This window comes from Puccinia triticina, chromosome 15A (genome assembly GCF_026914185.1).
Source record: "Puccinia triticina chromosome 15A, complete sequence".
In the NCBI taxonomy this organism is placed as follows: domain Eukaryota; kingdom Fungi; phylum Basidiomycota; class Pucciniomycetes; order Pucciniales; family Pucciniaceae; genus Puccinia; species Puccinia triticina.
This window is the reverse complement of record NC_070572.1, coordinates 4,268,817-4,288,487: the sequence shown is the minus strand read 5'-3', so window position 1 is coordinate 4,288,487 and position 19,671 is coordinate 4,268,817. Positions and strand designations below refer to the sequence as shown.

General features: G+C 46.1%; 3 protein-coding genes across 3 annotated transcripts; 1 reads left to right on the top strand and 2 right to left on the bottom strand.

Moving 5' to 3' along the window:
• Nucleotides 1-12,363: 12,363 nt before the first annotated feature.
• Nucleotides 12,364-13,254, bottom strand: PtA15_15A431 (uncharacterized protein; the record flags this gene model as incomplete). The annotated part of the gene is made up of 2 exons (XM_053163636.1): nt 12,364-12,957; nt 13,024-13,254. 2 exons carry the CDS (start codon nt 13,252-13,254, stop codon nt 12,364-12,366), a joined length of 825 nt encoding a protein of 274 aa, XP_053027591.1.
• A 1,254-nt stretch (nt 13,255-14,508) lies between these two features.
• PtA15_15A430 (uncharacterized protein) lies at nt 14,509-15,774 on the top strand (the record flags this gene model as incomplete). Its single annotated transcript, XM_053163635.1, has 7 exons — nt 14,509-14,663; nt 14,736-14,857; nt 14,931-15,005; nt 15,082-15,281; nt 15,367-15,544; nt 15,633-15,665; nt 15,734-15,774. The coding sequence occupies 7 exons, from the start codon at nt 14,509-14,511 to the stop codon at nt 15,772-15,774; spliced, it is 804 nt and encodes a 267-aa protein (XP_053027590.1).
• Nucleotides 15,775-16,956: 1,182 nt separating this feature from the next.
• PtA15_15A429 (uncharacterized protein) lies at nt 16,957-19,326 on the bottom strand (the record flags this gene model as incomplete). Its single annotated transcript, XM_053163633.1, has 3 exons — nt 16,957-17,126; nt 17,229-18,927; nt 19,258-19,326. The coding sequence occupies 3 exons, from the start codon at nt 19,324-19,326 to the stop codon at nt 16,957-16,959; spliced, it is 1,938 nt and encodes a 645-aa protein (XP_053027589.1).
• Between the last annotated feature and the right edge of the window lie 345 nt (nt 19,327-19,671).

Below are 19,671 nucleotides of genomic sequence, written 5' to 3'. Positions count from 1 at the left end.
TCACGGGGATTTCTTCTTCCAAATCGTCCGACTCCGCCGTTTGGTCAAACTCTGTCGTGCCCCGCGCTTAGAACCGCTTGATGTGTGCCGCCGCTGCTCACCGGATTAGCGGAGTTCCATCTAATTCTTCCAGCTGATAACTGCCACCCAGAAACTGCAAAACCACGTGATGCGGCCCATTCCATCAATTGGCAAACAACTTGCCCCATTGAGACTCCAAACTCCGGTTGTACAGCAGAACCAAATCACCCTTGTGCAAAGCATCTCAAATCCGGCTAGCGCATTGATGGTCCCAATGACGTACCCCCTTAGACCGGCTTTCCCGCAAACGCTTGACTGCCTTTGCAATCATGGATTGCCGTCGTAGCTGCTGCTCTGCCCGCGCCACCAGTAAATCATCCGTTGATTTGATCTTCCACCAGTCAATAGACATGTAGGTTAACATCTTGATGTCAATCAGAAGAACCGTTTTACATCCAAACAACAACTCGTAAAGCGTCCGCCCATTGCCCCGCTTAACAGAAATTTGATCCGCAAACAACACCGCAGGTAGATACTGTTGCCACTTCTTCCCATCTTCACCGCATAACTTGACCAAGGCGTTTTTGATAGGCTGATGACCCCGCTCTATCATTCAGGCCCCCTTTGGATAGTACTCCATGTGTTGTCCAAACTTTGCACCGCAAGATTCTACAAGTTTCTGCCAGCCACCGCGAAACTCTGACCCTCCATCGACAGTGATGACTCGTATACACCCAAATTGTGCAAACCAATCCTCTTCCAAGAACTGCTTCACTTTTGCCACTGTGAGATTAACCAGGGGCCGTGCTTCCACCCAGCCGGACAGATCGTCCCAAGCTACCAGCAGATACTTGAACTTCCCCGCCTTGATGTAAACCACGTCCATAGAGATCCTGCTGAAAAAAGAGTCCTGCCCCGTGGGTTGTCCAATCTCCTTCTGTGTGAGTAAACTCCACCTTTGGCAAGGCTCACAACTCCGTACCCATTCTCAAACACTTTGCGTAACTCCAGACCACCAGAACCAAGTCCTAACCCAACGCCTTGTCTCCACTTTGCCCTGATGACCTAAATCCTTGTGGAGGCTCCGCAAGACTTGCTCTTGGTCCGCACGCAAAGTTACCACCATTAAAGGTATTGGTGAGCTCCGTCTCCATAACTGGCCGCCTTGCAGAAAGAATTTAGTGCACTTCCGCTGTATCCATTGCACTGGCGTCCGGCGGATGCCGCATATGCGTCAAATAGTGAACCAACAGCAAATACCGCTCTGATTGACCTAACTGTAGCCCGTCCAGTCTGCTTTCATTCTCCAACAACCCCGCTGATCGTACGTCCAAGATCCGGCGTTCCACGTCCAATTGCTTGGCCTCTGTAAAACGGTCCGCTCCCTCCGCCATTGGAATCCTCAAAAGCGCGTCTGGAAGAGTAAACGCCTTCCCCGGAACATGTACTACCTCAAAAGAGAACAGCTGGAGATACGCCACCCATCTAGTCATCGGCGCGTTTGGAAGCAATGGCGAATTGATCATCTGCGCCAACCAAGAGCTGAAAGAACACTCCCCAAAGGATGTGTTGCAACCTCCGCATGATCTTTGTAACTCCGCAGAGATCCAACTTTGGCTGTGAGTAGCGCGATTCAACCTCCATAAATGTAACCCACTCGTATAACACCGGCCGGTCTTTCCTGTCCTCCTCCTGAGTCAGGACCCCGCCAGCTCCAAATTCGCTAGAATCCACTGCCAATTGAATGTCTTCCTTGTCGTAGCTCCTTCAGCACAATTTTTTCTACGACCGTCTCTTTCAGAGCCGCAAACGCCTTGTCGCACGCCGGTGACCAGTTCCAGTCCGCGTCTTTCCGCGTGAGCTTCCTCAACGGGCTTGCTAACTCCGCAAACTTTTCAATGAAAATCCGCACAAAGCTACACAAACCTAGGAACTGCAGTATGTGATAGACCGTTAGCGGAGTAGGCCATTTGAGCACCTTGTTCCGCTTGGCCTCCTCAATCAATCTACCCGTTTTTGAAACCTCATTCCCCAGAACTTCCAGTGCCGGCACACAAACGGCAAACTTTTTTCCCAAGACCGTCAACCCCGCTTCCTTGATCTGGAACAAGATTCTTTCCAAGGACACCGCGTACTCCCAGATAAACCGCCAAATGTTAGGATTCTCTGCCAGCGTAGCACCGCCGTAATCAGACTTTGGTCTCTTGATTGCCGCATTGTCAATGGGTGTGATGAAGTTGCTAAAAATGTGTTATGAGTGAGGAGTCTGGACTTCAACCAGGTGATATTTGGCCAAGGAGAACCTCTCAGAGAGTCGTGTTATGTAAATGTAAGTGTTGTGTAGAGTTTTTATTTTGTTTGTAAGTGTTTGTAATGTGTGCAAAACCAAAATATAGAGTGACTGATGTATTGTGCACTGGAGTGAGCAGTTGTGTACTTTTTTATAGGGGAAACTGAGTGCAGGTAGTCTGCTGAGAGAAATGACAACTGGGGGGAGGAAAGCCTCCTTAAATAGAAAAGAGTGAGACATTTTAGCCCCAGGGGAACAAGAGAATGAGGGGTTTTAGATGCCCTGAAGGCTACAATGAGGTATTTTGGCTGGTGGTTGACAGGTCACATGAGGTCATGATGTCATATGAGGGAATTTAGATAGTGAGAAATAGGAGGTGAGATGTTTTAGCTGGCCTGGCCTGTCAGATGATGTCATCTGCAAGCTGCATGAGGGGTTTTTGCTATCTTGACACCTGCATGATGTCATCTGTCAACAGTCAGACTGCAGCCCCTATTACATTAGTCTGAATGCACCTGCATAAGACTGCATAAGCCTGCATCAAGTGTGAATAACACTGCATGACACTGCATGACACTGCATAGCACAATGTAATGAGCACAGCTGATGAGGTAATACATATGTAAAGGGTAGAAAAGTTGTCAGTGGTCCATGTAAAGGATTACATGGTCCTGAGTAAGTGTGGTTCATGTAACAGATTACATAACCTGAGTATGGTGTTTGTGTGTATGTAACTGACTGATGGTGTCTTGAGGGGGTTGTATCTTCTGATCCAGAGGGGTGTAAGGTGTTTTTTGCATGGTGTCCTGTGTAATTTTGGCCGTAGAATCCAGTGGTGCTGCCATATTGGTTGATTTGAGAGTGTATACATGAGAAGTTTTGAAATGAGCTAGATAGGTAAACATAAATCATACCACACCAGGTCTTCTTAGAGTCGGAGATTTGGCTGTTTAACACCAATATGTCCATGGTGTTGGGGTCAATCTTCTGTTTGATTGGTGCTATCCCGGTCTCTGCTCCTCTCATTGCTGTGTCAAGCTCTAGTGCCCTTACTCCCAGGATTAGCAAGGAGAGGCAAGGAGTAAAGTTACTCCTCCTTAGTCCAAATCGTACTCTGAGGAGGAGTTTAGTCCAACTAAATCAGACCCAATGCGGTTGCCAAGGTGGATTAGCTACGGTAATCTCTCCTTAATCCGCAACTGATGCGGATGCTCTGAGAATACATGAATACAGGCCTAGGCGACCAGCACAATCCTAAGAGCATCCGCATCCGTTGCTAAGTTATTCTGGACTAACTAGCTTGGATTGCGGTCGGAGTAAGCTAATCCGAGTGGCCGACTGCATCGGTGTAGATTGGGAGGTCCAAGGCTGTCGGAGATTATGTGATTAGGTGCCTGTATGGTATGTGTTTGGCACCTAAACACATAGAGTTCATGCCATTGAGCATGATGCATATTCATTTTAGAGGTTAGTCCAAGGACTAATGGGGGCTAGATTTATACCCCACTAGCTCCAAACCAAGCTTTGGGTCAAGTTGATCCCCAGTTGATCCAACCCAATGCGGTTGCGGGGTTGAACTAAGTGCCCTAATCCGGGCTAACTTAGCGCCCGGTGCGGATGGTCTAAGGCCCTGTGTGGAGCCAATATAATCCGGGCAATATATGATTTTTTTTGTGTGATATCCTATGTGACATCTGATCAGGTCCACCAAAACTTGATCAGATGTCACAAAATTCCAGATTATATTGCGCAATTATATTGGCTCCAAATGGGGCCTAAGATTGCGCCGCGACCCACAAAAGCTGTGGAACGTGGTAAGCAAAGCAAACCTATTTTCGCAGCCAAAGCTGCTCATGTGGGTCATGAAAAACTGATTGCATTCTTGCTGATGAATGCAGGTCCAACCACCGAGAATAGCAAGATTGATAAAACAGAGAAACTCTGTGGATAGAATATCAAGCAAAACCAAAGATGAGCCTGTGAATTCAACCTAGTTTACGGAAGGTTGAAGCTGATACATAGCTCAACTCCGCTCCTGTAGGCAAAAGACCCAAGACCAAGACCCAAGCAGCAATTGCAACAAACCAAAACATTTTTAAAGATGGTAAGCAGCCGGGTACATCAGCTACATGAAAATGCACAGAGGAGTGACTCACAGCCCGGTCTGCTTGATGCATCGTCTAAGCTAGTCCGTATCATGGAAAACCTTCAGGCCCAAATCCGCCAAAGAGCATACGCTCCAATCCAACCTTCTAATTTCTCTCTCTCTCATCTATCAGGCAGCGGCCCACTACTCTGCTTCTAGGTAAAAACCTTTTTCATTTCTTTTGAATCACAAGAAAGCACAAATGTTGTATACAGACTAGATTCCTAACAGAGAAATATATCTGCTTCTAGTTCCTACAATTTTCTCAGTGCCCGGGTCACGCGGACCAAAAATTGACCCAGGCGCATTTTGGTAGTCAGAAGTCAAAAATGGAAATACCGGAAGGTAGTTGGATTTACAATTCTTGCAAAAGTGGTAAAACAAAAAAAAATAAATCCTCTCTGCAGCGCCCAAGCCCCCCCAAAATTTTGAAGAGTGCAGAAAAATCTCTTAAGAGCACATGGTGAGCTGCATGAAATTAGAAGACCTCAGTAATGGGGTCTGCTACTGTGCACGCATTTTGGCCAGTGTCCTACTAAGGAACACCACCAAAACCATAGCCGTGGTGCCTCAAAGGGTCCCAAATTTTACATTGAACAGAATAAGCTCTGAAATATAATATGATGAGATTCATGGCATTAGTAAACCCCAGGAATGGGGTCTGCTACTGTGTGCACATTTTGGCCGGTGCCCTACTAAGGAACACCACCAAAACCATAGCCACAGTGCCCCAAAGGATCCCAAATTTTACATTTCACAGAATAAGCTCTGAAATAAAATATGATGAGCTTCATGGCATTAGTACACTCCAGGAATGGGGTCTGCTACTGTGCGCACATTTTGGCTGGTGTCCTACTAAGGAACACCACCAAGCCTAAAGGGTCCCAAAATTTGACAGTGCACAGAAAAATCCCTGAAATCAATATGGTTAGCTGCATGGCATTAGTACACCCCAGGAATGGGGTGTGCCACTGTGTGCCCGTTTTGGCCAGTGTCCTACTAAGGAACACCACCAAAACCTTAGCCAAACCCATTCCTGGGGTGTGCTAATGGCATGCAGATCATCATATTCTTCCAAGAGCTTAATCTCTGCACTGTGAAATCTTGGGACTCTTTGGGGCACTGTGGCTATGGTTTTGGTGGTGTTCCTTAGTAGGGCACCGGCCAAAATGTGCACACAGTAGCAGACCCCATTCCTGGGGTTTACTAATGCCATGAATCTCATCATATTATATTTCAGAGCTTATTCTGTTCAATGTAAAATTTGGGACCCTTTGAGGCACCACGGCTATGGTTTTGGTGGTGTTACTTAGTAGGACACTGGCCAAAATGCGTGCACAGTAGCAGACCCCATTACTGAGGTCTGCTAATGTCATGCAGCTCACCATGTGCTCTTAAGAGATTTTTCTGCACTCTTCAAAATTTTGGGGGGGCTTGGGCGCTGCAGAGAGGATTTTTTTTTTTTGTTTTGCCACTTTTGCAAAAATTGTAAATCCAACTACCTTCCGGTATTTCCATTTTTGAATTCTGACTACCAAAATGTGTCCAGGTGAATTTTTGGTATTAATCAAGAACCTAATAATATTGGATCTTCTAGATATAATTAGTGTAAAGATTTTTAGAAAATTGTTTAGTTAGATTTATCAACCTTGGTTACCTTCTGGACCTTGACTTTGGACTTCTCTTCTGGAAATTGGACCCCTTGGATTGGATTATCAGGATTTCTTCTTTTAAATTTGGAACCTTGGGTATTATATCAGGAATCCTTCTTCCTCTTTTTATTGAACTTACAGTAGTCGTCCGGGGTCCTTTCCATTTTTACGCTTTGTTACTCTTACCAGTTGTGCCGCAGTTGTTCCGAAACCTAGTTGATCCTTTAAATGTCCGCTCCAATTATGTATTGGCTCTTTTCCTTAATCAACTCATAGTTCTCAACAGCTACAACACTAACACTCATCGCTACGATCAGGTCTGTTACTCATTAGGATATCTCACTTCATTGTATCCCTTTTCTTAACAACTCTTCTCATTGTTTAGGTTAGTGTGTCGTCGGTGCTCAAGTCGTATCAAGTGTAGATACTTATATCGCTACCTTCTAAAAGGTGTGTAAGAGCAATGTTAATCAACTCATAGTTCTCAACAGCTACAACACTAACACTCATCGCTACGATCAGGTTAGTGTGTCGTTGGTGCTCAAGTCGTATCAAGTGTAGATACTTATATCGCTACCTTCTAAAAGGTTAGTGTGTCGTCGGTGCTCAAGTCGTATCAAGTGTAGATACTTATATCGCTACCTTCTAAAAGTCTGAGTTCATTAGGTTATGAGCCCAGTGGGTGCTTAAATCTGCAACCTCATCAAACTCTTTCTTCGTATACGCAATGACCGATAAAGCGATTCATCGCCTTCCTCTTCTCACAAGAACTACGTTCGATGACTGGCGTAACGTCATGTTCTCGTTTTGCTTGGAGAAGGGTGTTGATGATCACTTATTATCTGACTTGGTCACCACCGAGAGGGATCCTATCGCCAAGGCTACTCTTAAACTTCAAAAGGGAGTCGCGGCTGGTATTCTAGGACGAAACTTAGGAGTAGAAAACTACGCTAAGTTTATCACCGAAGAAAACAAAAAGGAACCTCATCTGATTTGGAAAGCTTTGATTGCGCATTTTCAATCGGCATCTGCTCAGAATCAATTGGTGGTTTATCAAGATTTCCTTAAGATCAGGTATACCTCATCTTTGGAAAAATTCCTTACCGATATCGATTTGGGGCTTTCTCATATTCGTTCGGTTGGCATTCAAATTGTCAAATTGGAAAAACGTACTCTTGATGAACATCTTCTAGCGGAGTACCTCGTCAATCTTCTTCCTCCCAAGCTCGAGAGTACTAAAGATCTTCTCTTAAATAAGAGTCCGATCAATATCGACACAGTTAAACAATATCTCAACTCTAAATCTTTAAGTTTGAGTAACGTCAACACTTCTACTGACTCAGATTCAGTTACCATTAAATCTGAAGCTGCTTTAAAAACCGTATCCATCAACTGTCAGGACGGGTGTCACAATGAGAATGGTCGACACTCAAAAGCGAATTGCTATAAGCTTTATCCCAACAAGGCGCCAGAAGCTTACAAAAAGCGTCAACTCTTGGCGAAAGCAAAGAAAGCTAACGCTGTAACCTCCGAAGACATTAGTGGTGTTTATGTTTGTGTATCGGATCCGCGAGCATTGGCAGTCGTTCAAAACAACGCGTTGATCTTTCTCGACAGCTGTTGCTCAGATCATATGTTTTCCGATCGTCGATATTTTTCCGAATATGAAAGCTTCGATTCAACGGTCAATGTAGCTAGTGGTCAATCTTTGCCGGTCAAAGGTCGCGGTTTAATCAAAATCAAAAGCGACAACGGCAAACTTTTTACGGTAAAAGCTTTACACGTACCCGGTTTGACTCATGCTCTTTTGAGTCTTGCTCGACTCTCCGGCAGCAACTGCGATTTGATTCGTCGTGACGGTTCAAAATACTTCGTCAAGGATTCTGTGAAGAACGTCATTCTCTTCAATGCGCAGATTCAAAGCAACATCTTTGTCTGTCAAGCGGCTGCTATTCAGCCATCACGTTCCACGACTGTATCATCGCTCGTGGTGCAAGGTTCGTCTACATCTTCGAATTCTCTAGCCGAACAAAGCATTGATCCTCGATTGCTTCATAGGCGAGCGGGACACCCTAGCCGAGAAGCACTAGCTAAAATGTTTAACTGTAGCTACTCCACCATAGACTGTGAAGCGTGTAGTTTATCAAAATCACAGCGACAACCATTTTCTGGTAGTCTCCCCAAACCAACCTGTATTCTAGACTATGTATACATGGATCTTAGCGGGAAAATTACTCCCTCGACTGTTGGCAAAGCATCTTATTACTTCAAAATTACGGACTCCTTCTCAGCGTACAAACATGTTTTTATCTTAACTCACAAAAATCAAGCACTCGAAAAATTTAAGGAATATGTAAATGAAGTAACTACTTTTCATTCACGAAAACTCATCAATCTGGTCACCGATGGTGGGGGCGAGTTTTGCTCAGGAGAATTTGACACCTACTTGAAGGATCAAGGCATCATTCACCACATCACGGCACCTTATACGCCGCAGCAGAATTCAATTGCTGAGCGTGGAAATCGGACGACAAGCGAGAAAGCGCGAGCACTTCTTAAGCAAGCAAATCTTTGGGGAGAGGCTGTTAGCACAGCAATTTTCTATGAGAATATCACTCCAACTAAGAAGATCGGCTGGAAATCTCCTCATGAAGTGTGGTTCGGACACATTTTTAACCTAGGTCGGCTTCGTGTGTTTGGCTGCCGAGCATTCATTAACATTCCTAAAGAGCGAAGGAAGGGAAAATTCGGTGATACTTTGAGAACAGGGGTTTTAATAGGGTATAGGCTGGGTATTCCTAACTGGAGAATACTTACGACAGACTCCCGGGTTGAGTACAGTCATGACGTCATCTTTGATGAGTCATGTTTTCCAGGAATCTCCCCGGAAGATCTTGCCTATCCTGAATTACAAGAAAGTTTGGACAAGCTTCAAGACTCATATGACGTCAATCATCTTGTTTTGCCTTATAATCACCAACTGACGTCATCAGATAACTCAATGACGTCATCTGAAGCGCCTCTTGTCTTGCAAGATCAAGATTCGGCAGTGATATCCCCTTCGGCAGTGATATCCCCTTCCACTCTTGTTCCTTCCGCTTCCACAACTATCCCTCATCCACCACCTTCTTCGTCTCCGTCAACAAATCTTTACCAACCCCCTTCAAATTCAAAAGTTTCAACGGGTGCAAAACCCAGTTGGCATTACGTTCCTGCGGATCAGCCGGCTCCGAAAAATATTTCCTTGGATCCAACTGACCCGGCCAATATTCTGACGACAAAGCAACGAGCTCATCTGGTCAACAGACAGCTCACCACTGAGCCTTGGTTTGTGCCGTTCTTCAACCAAAGCTTGTGTTTTTTGTCTATAGCGGAGGCTAACTTGGTACCTAAAACGTACAAAGCCGCGATAAACTCGACTGAAGCTCAGAACTGGCTGGACGCTATCTCCGTCAAACTTAGGGCAATGGATTGCTTGAACGTTTGGGAAATTGTTCCGATTCCGTCCGATCATGTTCTACTTGGCACAGTGTGGGTGTTTCGCATCAAAACCAATGCGGCAGGTCAATTCGTTAAATTCAAGGCAAGACTTTGTGCGCAAGGCAGTGCGCAACAAGACAGTATCGATTACAACAAAACTTTTGCTCCGACTGGTCGCCTTCCGGCTCTTCGGTCGGTTTTGGCGTATGGCATGAACAACGGCATGGACATCCATCAGATGGACGTCAAGAACGCATTCTTAAACGGCACATTGGACGAAACTGTATTTCTTCAAATTCCTCAAGGTTTAGAAGCACCTCCAGGGACCTGTCTTCGCCTTATAAAATTGATTTACGGTTTGAAGCAAGCCCCTCGGGTTTGGTATCGAGAACTTTTGGCATTTTTCGAATCAGTCAATTTTTTCCCTTCCCCAAACGATCCATGCTTGTTCAGATCGGCTGATCCAGACTGGGTCTGTATGGTGCATGTTTACGTGGACAATCTTGTTGTTGTCTCTGAGGATGTGGCGCGTTTCAAAAACTTTATTAACAGCAAATTCTTAATGGAAGACTTAGGCCCCATTAATTCTTTGCTTGGCATGAAGATTTCTCGGGCAGACGATCATCTGGAGCTATCTCAAGAAAATTACATTTCCGAAATTCTTTCCGAATTCGACATGACAAACTGTCGTCCGGTTCTAACCCTGATGGTGCCAAATACCACATTGGTTCGTGCGACTCCTGAAGAAATCGAAGTTTTCAAAAAGCTCAACATCAGCTATCGGCGAGCAGTCGGTTTAGTTAACTGGGCTGCAGTCGCTACCAGGCCCAATATCACCTTTGCTGTATCTCAGCTCTCTCAACACTTAGAAAACCCCGGCATTGTTCACTGGCGTGCTTTCTTACACTTGCTTCGATATCTCTCCAAAACCATTGACTTCTCTCTTAACATCGGCGGTAATGAAAATCGAGTTGCGATTTATGTTGACTCCGATTATGCGAACTGTCCTGATACTCGTCGTTCTTATTCCGCCTACCTCGTCCGCTGGGGTAATTCAATTATTTCCTGGCGAGCTAAAAAGCAACCATCGGTGGCTTCTTCAACAACTGAAGCCGAGTACAAATCTTTGTACGACGGTGTCCAAGAAGCAATCTCGATGCGCACGCTTCTCACTTCCCTTGACCTACCAATTTATCCAATCCCTATATTTTGCGACAACCAAGGCGCCATTGCTTTGGCGAGAAATCCTTTGTTTCAACAGCGCTCTAAACACATTGACGTTAAATTCCACTTCATTCGCGAGGCTGTCGACAATAACTTAGTTGAAATCAATTACATCTCAACAAATGAAAATCAATCAGACGGGTTCACCAAATCCCTGTCTAATCGTCGTCATCAAATGTTCCTTCGCTACCTCGGATATCAACTTCGTGACTTCAAAGCTGAAAACTGAAAACGAGGGGGGGTATTGAACTTACAGTAGTCGTCCGGGGTCCTTTCCATTTTTACGCTTTGTTACTCTTACCAGTTGTGCCGCAGTTGTTCCGAAACCTAGTTGATCCTTTAAATGTCGGCTCCAATTATGTATCGGCTCTTTTCCTTAATCAACTCATAGTTCTCAACAGCTACAACACTAACACTCATCGCTACGATCAGGTCTGTTACTCATTAGGATATCTCACTTCATTGTATCCCTTTTCTTAACAAATCTTCTCATTGTTTAGGTTAGTGTGTCGTCGGTGCTCAAGTCGTATCAAGTGTAGATACTTATATCGCTACCTTCTAAAAGGTGTGTAAGAGCAATGTTAATCAACTCATAGTTCTCAACAGCTACAACACTAACACTCATCGCTACGATCAGGTTAGTGTGTCGTTGGTGCTCAAGTCGTATCAAGTGTAGATACTTATATTGCTACCTTCTAAAAGGTTAGTGTGTCGTCGGTGCTCAAGTCGTATCAAGTGTAGATACTTATATCGCTACCTTCTAAAAGTCTGAGTTCATTACTTTTGACATGAGGATGCCATAGCTCCTGATGTGCTTGGCCTTCATCATCCCATTTTTGATTTTGACAGGACTTGCCGTGCAATCTGGGACCCCCATGAATGTTGGTCTGGAGGCAAAAAGTCTAGATTTTGCAGGTAAATCTAGCTTTTTGGGGTCTTAATCACTTCTGGGAGCCCTGCAGATCTGCATGCGAAGTGATCCAATATCTAATGCTGGATTTTGCGAAAAAAGGGGGGATCGCTCCCTGAGATGGTACATACTAGATAAATATTTTTTTCTACTTCATTTTTCTTCCTTTCAGAATTTGAAGAAATTAAACTCAAATACATTGGATGGCAAACTGAAAGGAACTCTACAGTTGTAAAAATACAAATATATATGATAAGTAGGCCAGTAAAGAACTTTCCTCTTTGCTGGGGGTCTAGATCACTTCTAGGAGCCTCACAGATCTTGATGGTCAGTGATCCTGTATTTAATTCTGAATTTTGCAAAAAAAAAGGGGGATTGCTCCCTGAGATGGGACATACTAAATAAATATTTTCTTTCTATATGCCTTTTCTTCCTTTCAGAAGTTGAAGAATTTAAGATGAAATACATTGGATGGTAAACTGAAAGAAATTCTACAGTTGTAAAAATACAAATATATATGATAAGTAGGCCAGTAAAGACACACTTTTGTATGAACTCTAATCTTTGCCGCCTATCCTGCTAATTGCTATAAATAAACAAACATATCCTAGAATCTACATTTAATGATAAGATTGTTGTCTTAAGAATCTGAGACCACCTTCCGACTGACGCCTATCCACTCTCCATTTGGAGATGAAGAATGATGTCTTGAACCTAGGTAAAGCGGGGGTCGCATTGGAAAGGGAGATGCAGCACCAACCATGTCATGCGACAAATGATAAAGAGGCGAGGGGTCTTTTGTAAAATTGCTATCTTGATTCGTCTTCCTTGGAGAGCGATCGGCCGTGGGACTGAGCAATGCGCTTCCGACCAATTTGCGCACTAGACCACGTAAACCTGTTTTGGAATGGCTCCTTTCCAGATTCGCCGTGCCTGATTCTTGTGCGGTAAAAACGTCTGAATTGTCTATCTTCTCCCGAGCGATAAGATATGTTAACTCGTCGGATTCACTTGACCAGGTACTTTCCTCAGACTTGGACTTTTTCAAGCTTCTAAACCGTAAGAATGACGATTGGCTACGACTGACGCGCAGAGATCGATTGAGTCTAGAGCTGGCCAATCTTTGATACTCAGGAAGTGACGCCCGTGGCTTCAAAATACAGGGGCTGAATGGGTTACGAGTGCATGTCGCCCGACAATGTCTTGCTGCCACTACCTCCAAAGGCTCTTTTGTCTAATGAGATTTTGAGGGGTTAAGCATCCGCGGATGAAAATAATGCACATGAAAGTTGACACTAACAGAGTGGACCATTCCGAATTCATTACTAGATGTCGTACTCCGCTCAGGCTGGATGTCGGGTCTGTCGACTTCAAGGTGTTGCCTGAGGGAATTTTCGAAATGTAATATGCGCCGCGCCTGCCGTTCACTGAGTCCCCTTACTCCACTGAGACTTCCGCTCCAGCCAAATTCACGTTCCTCGGCGGTCACGTGAATCTGGTCAAGCAGCGAGGTACTGGCTGGCTGTGACATATGGGGCTTCCTAAGGGTTTTGAGAATTTGGATGTGAAGTCCTACTTGATGAAGCTTCAAAGAAGAAAAAGATGTGCTTCAGGATAATCAAATGATTGATGGAGCGGGGTCGTTGTTTGAAAACTACAGAACAATTGCCTTGAACTGGCTTCAGTCTTAAAGGCAAAAAATGTTGCACTAGGAGGATTTATCAAGAAGCTGAACGCTGTCATCGCATAAGATCGGGACTCTTACCGCATCAGATTTTCTAGGTCCTCAGGCTCTAGGTTCCTCTAACAACCAGTGTTACTTTAGTAACAAAAGTGAAGTGCAATACATCCACATGGGCAACAATGTAATCCCCCTCGGTCGCGAGCTCGACCGAGTCCGAAGACGTGCTCTAGCCAAGACATGGTCTGGGGGTCCAAAGCGACTGTTGTCGGAAAGGACTGCCGTCATGGACCTCCTTCAATCCAACCGATCCATCAACTTCCTGACCCAGACTAACATTTCCCGCATTATCTCTACCTCTCTTATCGAATCCAATGGATCTCAAACTATTCTAGCAGCTCTACGGGATCAGGACAGGCCTTCCGAATGTCTCCCGCTACTCTGCCAACTCGCAACGGATGCCATCACTCATTCTCGAGGCTTTCCCACCTTCAAGTTAGAGACGCCCGAATATGATGCCATCCCCCCTGCTCAGCCCAGGCCATGCCTCTTACATGACTCTTAACTGACCCGACTCTCATGCCAACGCAATGCGTCGACGATGTTGGCATGACATTCGCGTCGGATGGGTCAGCCCAACGTCACTCTGACCCATCCCCGGCGATGACCTGCCTCCGCAGTCGAATTCGCGGCAGGCAGATCAAACCAGACCGCGTTTTGACCCCGCAGGTGGGCCAACGCAACTCGAAGTTCAGATTCGAGCTGTGGTGTAAGCGCGTGGCGCCAGCAGCTTCGCAGCCTGGTCTAGGACACCAAGGTGGTGTCAAGGCTAAGTAGGCTTAGTAGCAGGGGCGGCTACACAAGCCGAGCAAGCTGGCGAGTTGAATATTGGCCTCTCTGCAAAATATAAAACCCGCTGTTGCTCTCCGCAAAGTTCTCCTCATTATTCTCATCTTATCAGTTCTCAGTATCCAATCCGACTTAATCTTAGCTCGTAGTATTTATCATCTGCTCCGACTTATCCCTCTTCAACTTTCTCTGTCTAAGTTTTTATATCGAGCCTGGTGCTCTTTGCTACCTCTAATTGATATTTAATCCACAATAATGTCTCGTTCAATCAGCGTCTTGGCCGTTTCCTTTGCTCTCTTAATCGGAAACATCCATGGACAAGTGGTGATGACTTTCATGTACGGCCAAACAAATGGACTGACGGGAAAAGGCTTTGGTACCATGGATGGTGCACCACGCGACATATCTACGTTCGTTCCTAAATAAGACTACGTTTGATCTTTGCCATTTATCAAATACTAACGTATTCTCTCATCCAATAGGCCTCCGGCTTTGCTTGACGCTGCAATCATCAAAGCTACCGAGATCCAGAACGGAGCTGCTTCTCCCTGTGGACGTACGATCTTGTCAGGGAAATTGGACATGAAGAAGGCCCTCGATAAAGGTATGAGTGAATCACTCAAAAATAAAACTGTACATCTTATCCTAACGATTTGAAATATGTCCTTCACTGATAGCTGAAGACGGAGGGCTACCGGATGTAGGCCAAAATGGCCATATCAAATTGATAGCACACGTGATCAATCCTAAGGGTACACAAGAATTTATTTGAACATCTGTAACTGATCAAACAGCCCAAACTAATTTCTACGGCATTTTCTTTTTCAGGAAGTGGACCCTTCATTTGCGGAATCGATACTAGTGCCAATGGGATCAATTTTGCCACAATTCCAGTCACCGTCAATGTGCCCGCTAATATAACTGCCACCGCCAAACCGACGGACTACTCGCTGGAAGCACAACTTCCCCAAGGTACAAGATGTCAAGGTGGTGCTGACGGCCAGACTTGCATTGTCAGGTGTACAAACGTGAGTAATTTAGTCATTCGACTTTTTCACCAGGTAAGCTCGAGCATTTATCCTGACAAGCATCCCTTGGAATATTCTCCGATAGGGCAATGCTGGCGGGCCTTTCGGTGGCTGCATGGCCTTCACCCAAATGCAAGGGCTTTACAATGACCCTGCCCCAGCCGGTAGTGGGCCTACTGCTGGCTTTCAGCTCGACAGGATCACCGAGAACCCAATCACTCGTGACGCAAATCTTTTCGATGATGCCGTGTCAAAAATGTCACGTAAGTTTGTTGGATTCAACTTTTATACTGTCATTGAACCAGCTGCTGATGATGACTTCCTTCACCGCACTCTTCACTCACTCAATAGCCAAAGACCTTCAAGCTCTTACACCTCCACCCGGTAAGTTTCATCATTCCTCTCTGATTGATTTCATGATTCATTGGAACTAAACCAATATGTCTTTACAGCCAAAGGCAAAAGACGCTCTCTTCTTCAGCTCCGCAGATAAGATGGCATCCATGGGTTTTGGAATTGGCTTCAGCTATCTTTCAGCATTTGTCTTAATGCCTTGTACTACTAGAGTTGTACCCTGAAATCTGTACCTTGAGCTCATAGCTCGCTTGATGATATTTATTGATAACAAAAATGCAAGGATTGTGCCACACAGTGCTGCTCTGAACCAGCTGCAACAGTGAAGATACACTTCCACAAACCCAACACCACCCTTCGTTGTTGAATTTTCGCGCCGAATAATGCAAGTCTATCGGCTTCTGAAACAGGAGTGGTACATAAATCATTGAAAGCTCATTAGACCCTCCCAATCCAACACATGCAATGACCCGCTGACAAGGACACTGTTCCGCATGAAATGAGGAGTACCACGCGTCCTAGCATGTCATAACGTAAATGAATGCCTTTTGTATCGATATTAGCTATTTTTGCACTATTCCATACTCCTGAGTCCCTAGTTCCCAGCACCAAAAAAAAAACAGCAAACCAGGGATTGTGTTGTTTTTCACAGATGGATGACACATTGTTGATATCGTCGCGGAGAACGCGCGCCGCCAGGTCCCAAAATTCCCGAGTCTTGACAGGCATGTCAAAACGTTGATAGCCTAATTATAACGCGCAGAGTCAACATTTTTTGATCCCATAGGGCGGAGCAAGTCCTAGCAAGTCCCGAACTGAATGGTAATTGTCGAATTCAGACGGTTATATTAGTAGCAGACAGACGATCACAAAAGATATACCCAGGACGTCAATTCTATGAGGTCATGTTTCATGAGTCACATTAATGAATTTATCTAATTTTTCCAGACGAAACTTCAGTGAACATAATAAAATCAAGAGGTTTCCCTATCTGCTACGAAATTAAACACATCGATCATGGGCGCAAGATTTTGATAATTACTCTTCAAGTAACAAAAACAAAGCAAAACAAAAAAGCAGTAACGATGATCACGAGTGATCGATAAAAATACAGTCTCCATGTCTCCGCGGTGTGTGTCAGCAAAGCAATATGTTTTTCTAGTTCACTTTCTTTCTTCTTTAATTTACTTGTGGATTTCCTGCTTTCCATGTCAGTCCATGAGCGAAATAAGGAATGTAACGATGAACGAATTCAATGAAAAAATAAACGAGAAGGCAGAGAGATAAAAGGAAAACGTGAATTCTTCGGTGGTTTGTTTTTTTAGCCGAATCCACCATGGCCATCATGATTAGAAAATCGAGGCTGATTTGGATCTTGCTCCGTTCCGTTTACGCGAGCGCCATTGAGCGAGTTAAGTCTACCTTGCAACTGTAAATTGTCTGCTTTCAACCTTTCGTTTTCGAGTCGAATTTGTTGCATGTAATCCACCGCTACCACATAATAAAATTACATTTTGGTTAGTTGATGAATTGGAGAAAGGCCAGAACAATCAGATGAAGAACTGTCCACCACTAGATGGTTGCGATGCTTACCTCGGCTTAAGGTTTCCCATTTGCTTCCCTTCGAATGCCTTTCGTCTGTGGCGGGTAAGACTTCTCTTAATTCGTCAAACAAGTCTCTCATTTCCTTTCTTCGTTTCCGCTCCGCTAATTTGTGACTGATCTTCAATTCTGGCGAGCGAGAATAGGGACTGAGGGCCCCGCCTGTACCAAGTCTACTACCTTGGTTGATATAGTCCATCTCTTGTTGGTGAGCGTCGCTTTCCTCCTGGACAGGGCGTGAGTGAAGCGGCAGACGGTCGAGCCGCGTGCCGGCCAATCTGTCTTTGAGTTCGCGTACTTCATCAACTCCCGATCCACGACGGCCTGCTACTGGATCATCGTATGAGGTGGGCTTCGGAAGGTTCCATCCCCCGTGATCAGCTACCACACCAAGTCCAGCCCGATAGCTTGGTCGGCCCTCGGCTGACTCCCCGGGTGGCAATGGCGGAAACGCGTAATTCCCAATGCTCGCGGCTACCGCAGTCTGACTTGGCGAGAATGGTGGATTAGAGGATGATGACCAAGATCGATGTCGCAACGGATCATCAGGTATCAACTTCTGGTTGTCATCCGCTCCTTCGCATCCGCCACTCTCCCCGCTTTGCCTCCGATCGAACCATGTCCCAGTGCTACTGCTGACAGTCGAGGTCGCAGATTGCCTGCGCGCGTCAAGTCGATTACCACTAGGAGGGACAGTGTATTCCCCCAATGGCTCCGTGGGAGAATGATTGGAATGAAGACCAGGTGAATTCCAAGGATGATCGACTGGTCCATTTTGGTCGACCGGTAAACTGTGATAGACCGGAGGCGGGACAGTCGAATCAGAAATACTCTGACTGCTGTGGCGACGCTTCATTGGACTTGAGGGTCTTTGGTGCAAATGGTGCCGGTGGTGTGCCATTGGATAAGGCCATTGTGACCCGCCTGGAAGCGGAAAGCCACGAGGATGTTCCGATCCGCCCGAGTTGGCACCAGAACCCTGAGAGGAGCGGAGTTTAGACGGATCTTCCGCTTGGCCGTTATCCAGTTCATTGACGCGCGAGCCCCTGCGTCTCATGGCGGAGGAGGGTCGTCTGTTGGTGACTGGACCGATAGAGACGGCGTTGAGCTCGGGGTGCTGATTGATGGAATGGTTGGAGGGGAAGCTTCTGGGGGACAAAGGAGGGTTCGAGATCTGCGGGTGCATGTGGAACGAAGGCGAAGTAGGTGCCCCGGTGGATGGACCGAATTCGGAGGGGTGGGCTGGATGGCTGTTTTGCTGCTGTTCAGCCATCGGCTGGGCAGGATTGGCGGTGGATGGGAACGGATAGTCAGGAGTTGGGGGATGTTGGTGCTGATGGGGATGATGATAGCGGTGGTCGGGCGAGTTGGCGTTAAGCAGGATGTTATCGAGATCGGCAGCACTTCCACGACGACGGGCGGCCGGGTCGCTGAATGAGCCGTGCTCGGCCGGCTGGCACGGGAGCTGGAGGGTTCGTGAAGGCTGTTCCGGTTCGGCGCGGTTGGGATGCTGATTGAATTCCCGCAGCGAAGGCAGGGTGGTACTCCGCGCACCAAGGCTTCCATGTGGCTGGAGACTGCTGGCCGGGGTGGGGGGCATGCTCAGCGTTGAGAATGAGTGAGCATGTAAGCTGGGGTCGGTAATCGAAGCTCGGCGGCGGTCGGGTGGGCAATCGCCGGCACTGATCGGCTGGAAGAGAAGCAAGCTCACAGTGAGCAACCGCATCAAGCAGGAGGGAACATGGCAACAGACTTGGGTAGTCAAGCCGATGGCGACAGACAGGAAGGAGAGCAATTGGTGGTGCAAGGATTATCGCAGAGCCCTCCAGCAGGCATCACGGCACGCCGGCACGTTGTGAGCTCCTAGGTGGACTGGCGGAACAATCTAAGCACGTGGACATGACCGCGAAGGTTTTCTGGCCCACTGCACACTGGGAAATGGCAAAGTAAATGTTTGGAAGGAGGGGTGAAGGAAGATGGATAGAAGGAATAAGGCAATGCAATGACTTCACCAACGCACAACATGTCTGTGAAGCGGGCTCGAGCCCAACGAGGGCAGTTTCATTAAACCGGTCCCGGTGGCGGCCATCTATGCCCTACTCTTTCGATCTTTGGTCTTTTGGTTTGCTTCTTTCTTTCCTGCGTGGAAGCTCCGGCGATAATACTGCGCAAGTTGAAGCTGGCGTGTGTTGAGAGCCAAAGACGGAACAAATCCTAACAAATCCCTGGGGAACCGGCCGGCAAATCCAAGAAATTAGAGTATCCAAGAGCAAGCGGGAAGTTTCGGTAGTCCCGGTGGGGTGTCTGTGATGGCCCAAAAGAGAGGAAGATAAATAAACACTTGCTGGTTGAAGAGAGAAAGCACAGACGGAGCAGCACGAAGAAAAACAGACAATGTCGAAATGAGAAAATGAAGATAAGTACTGTGGAAGTA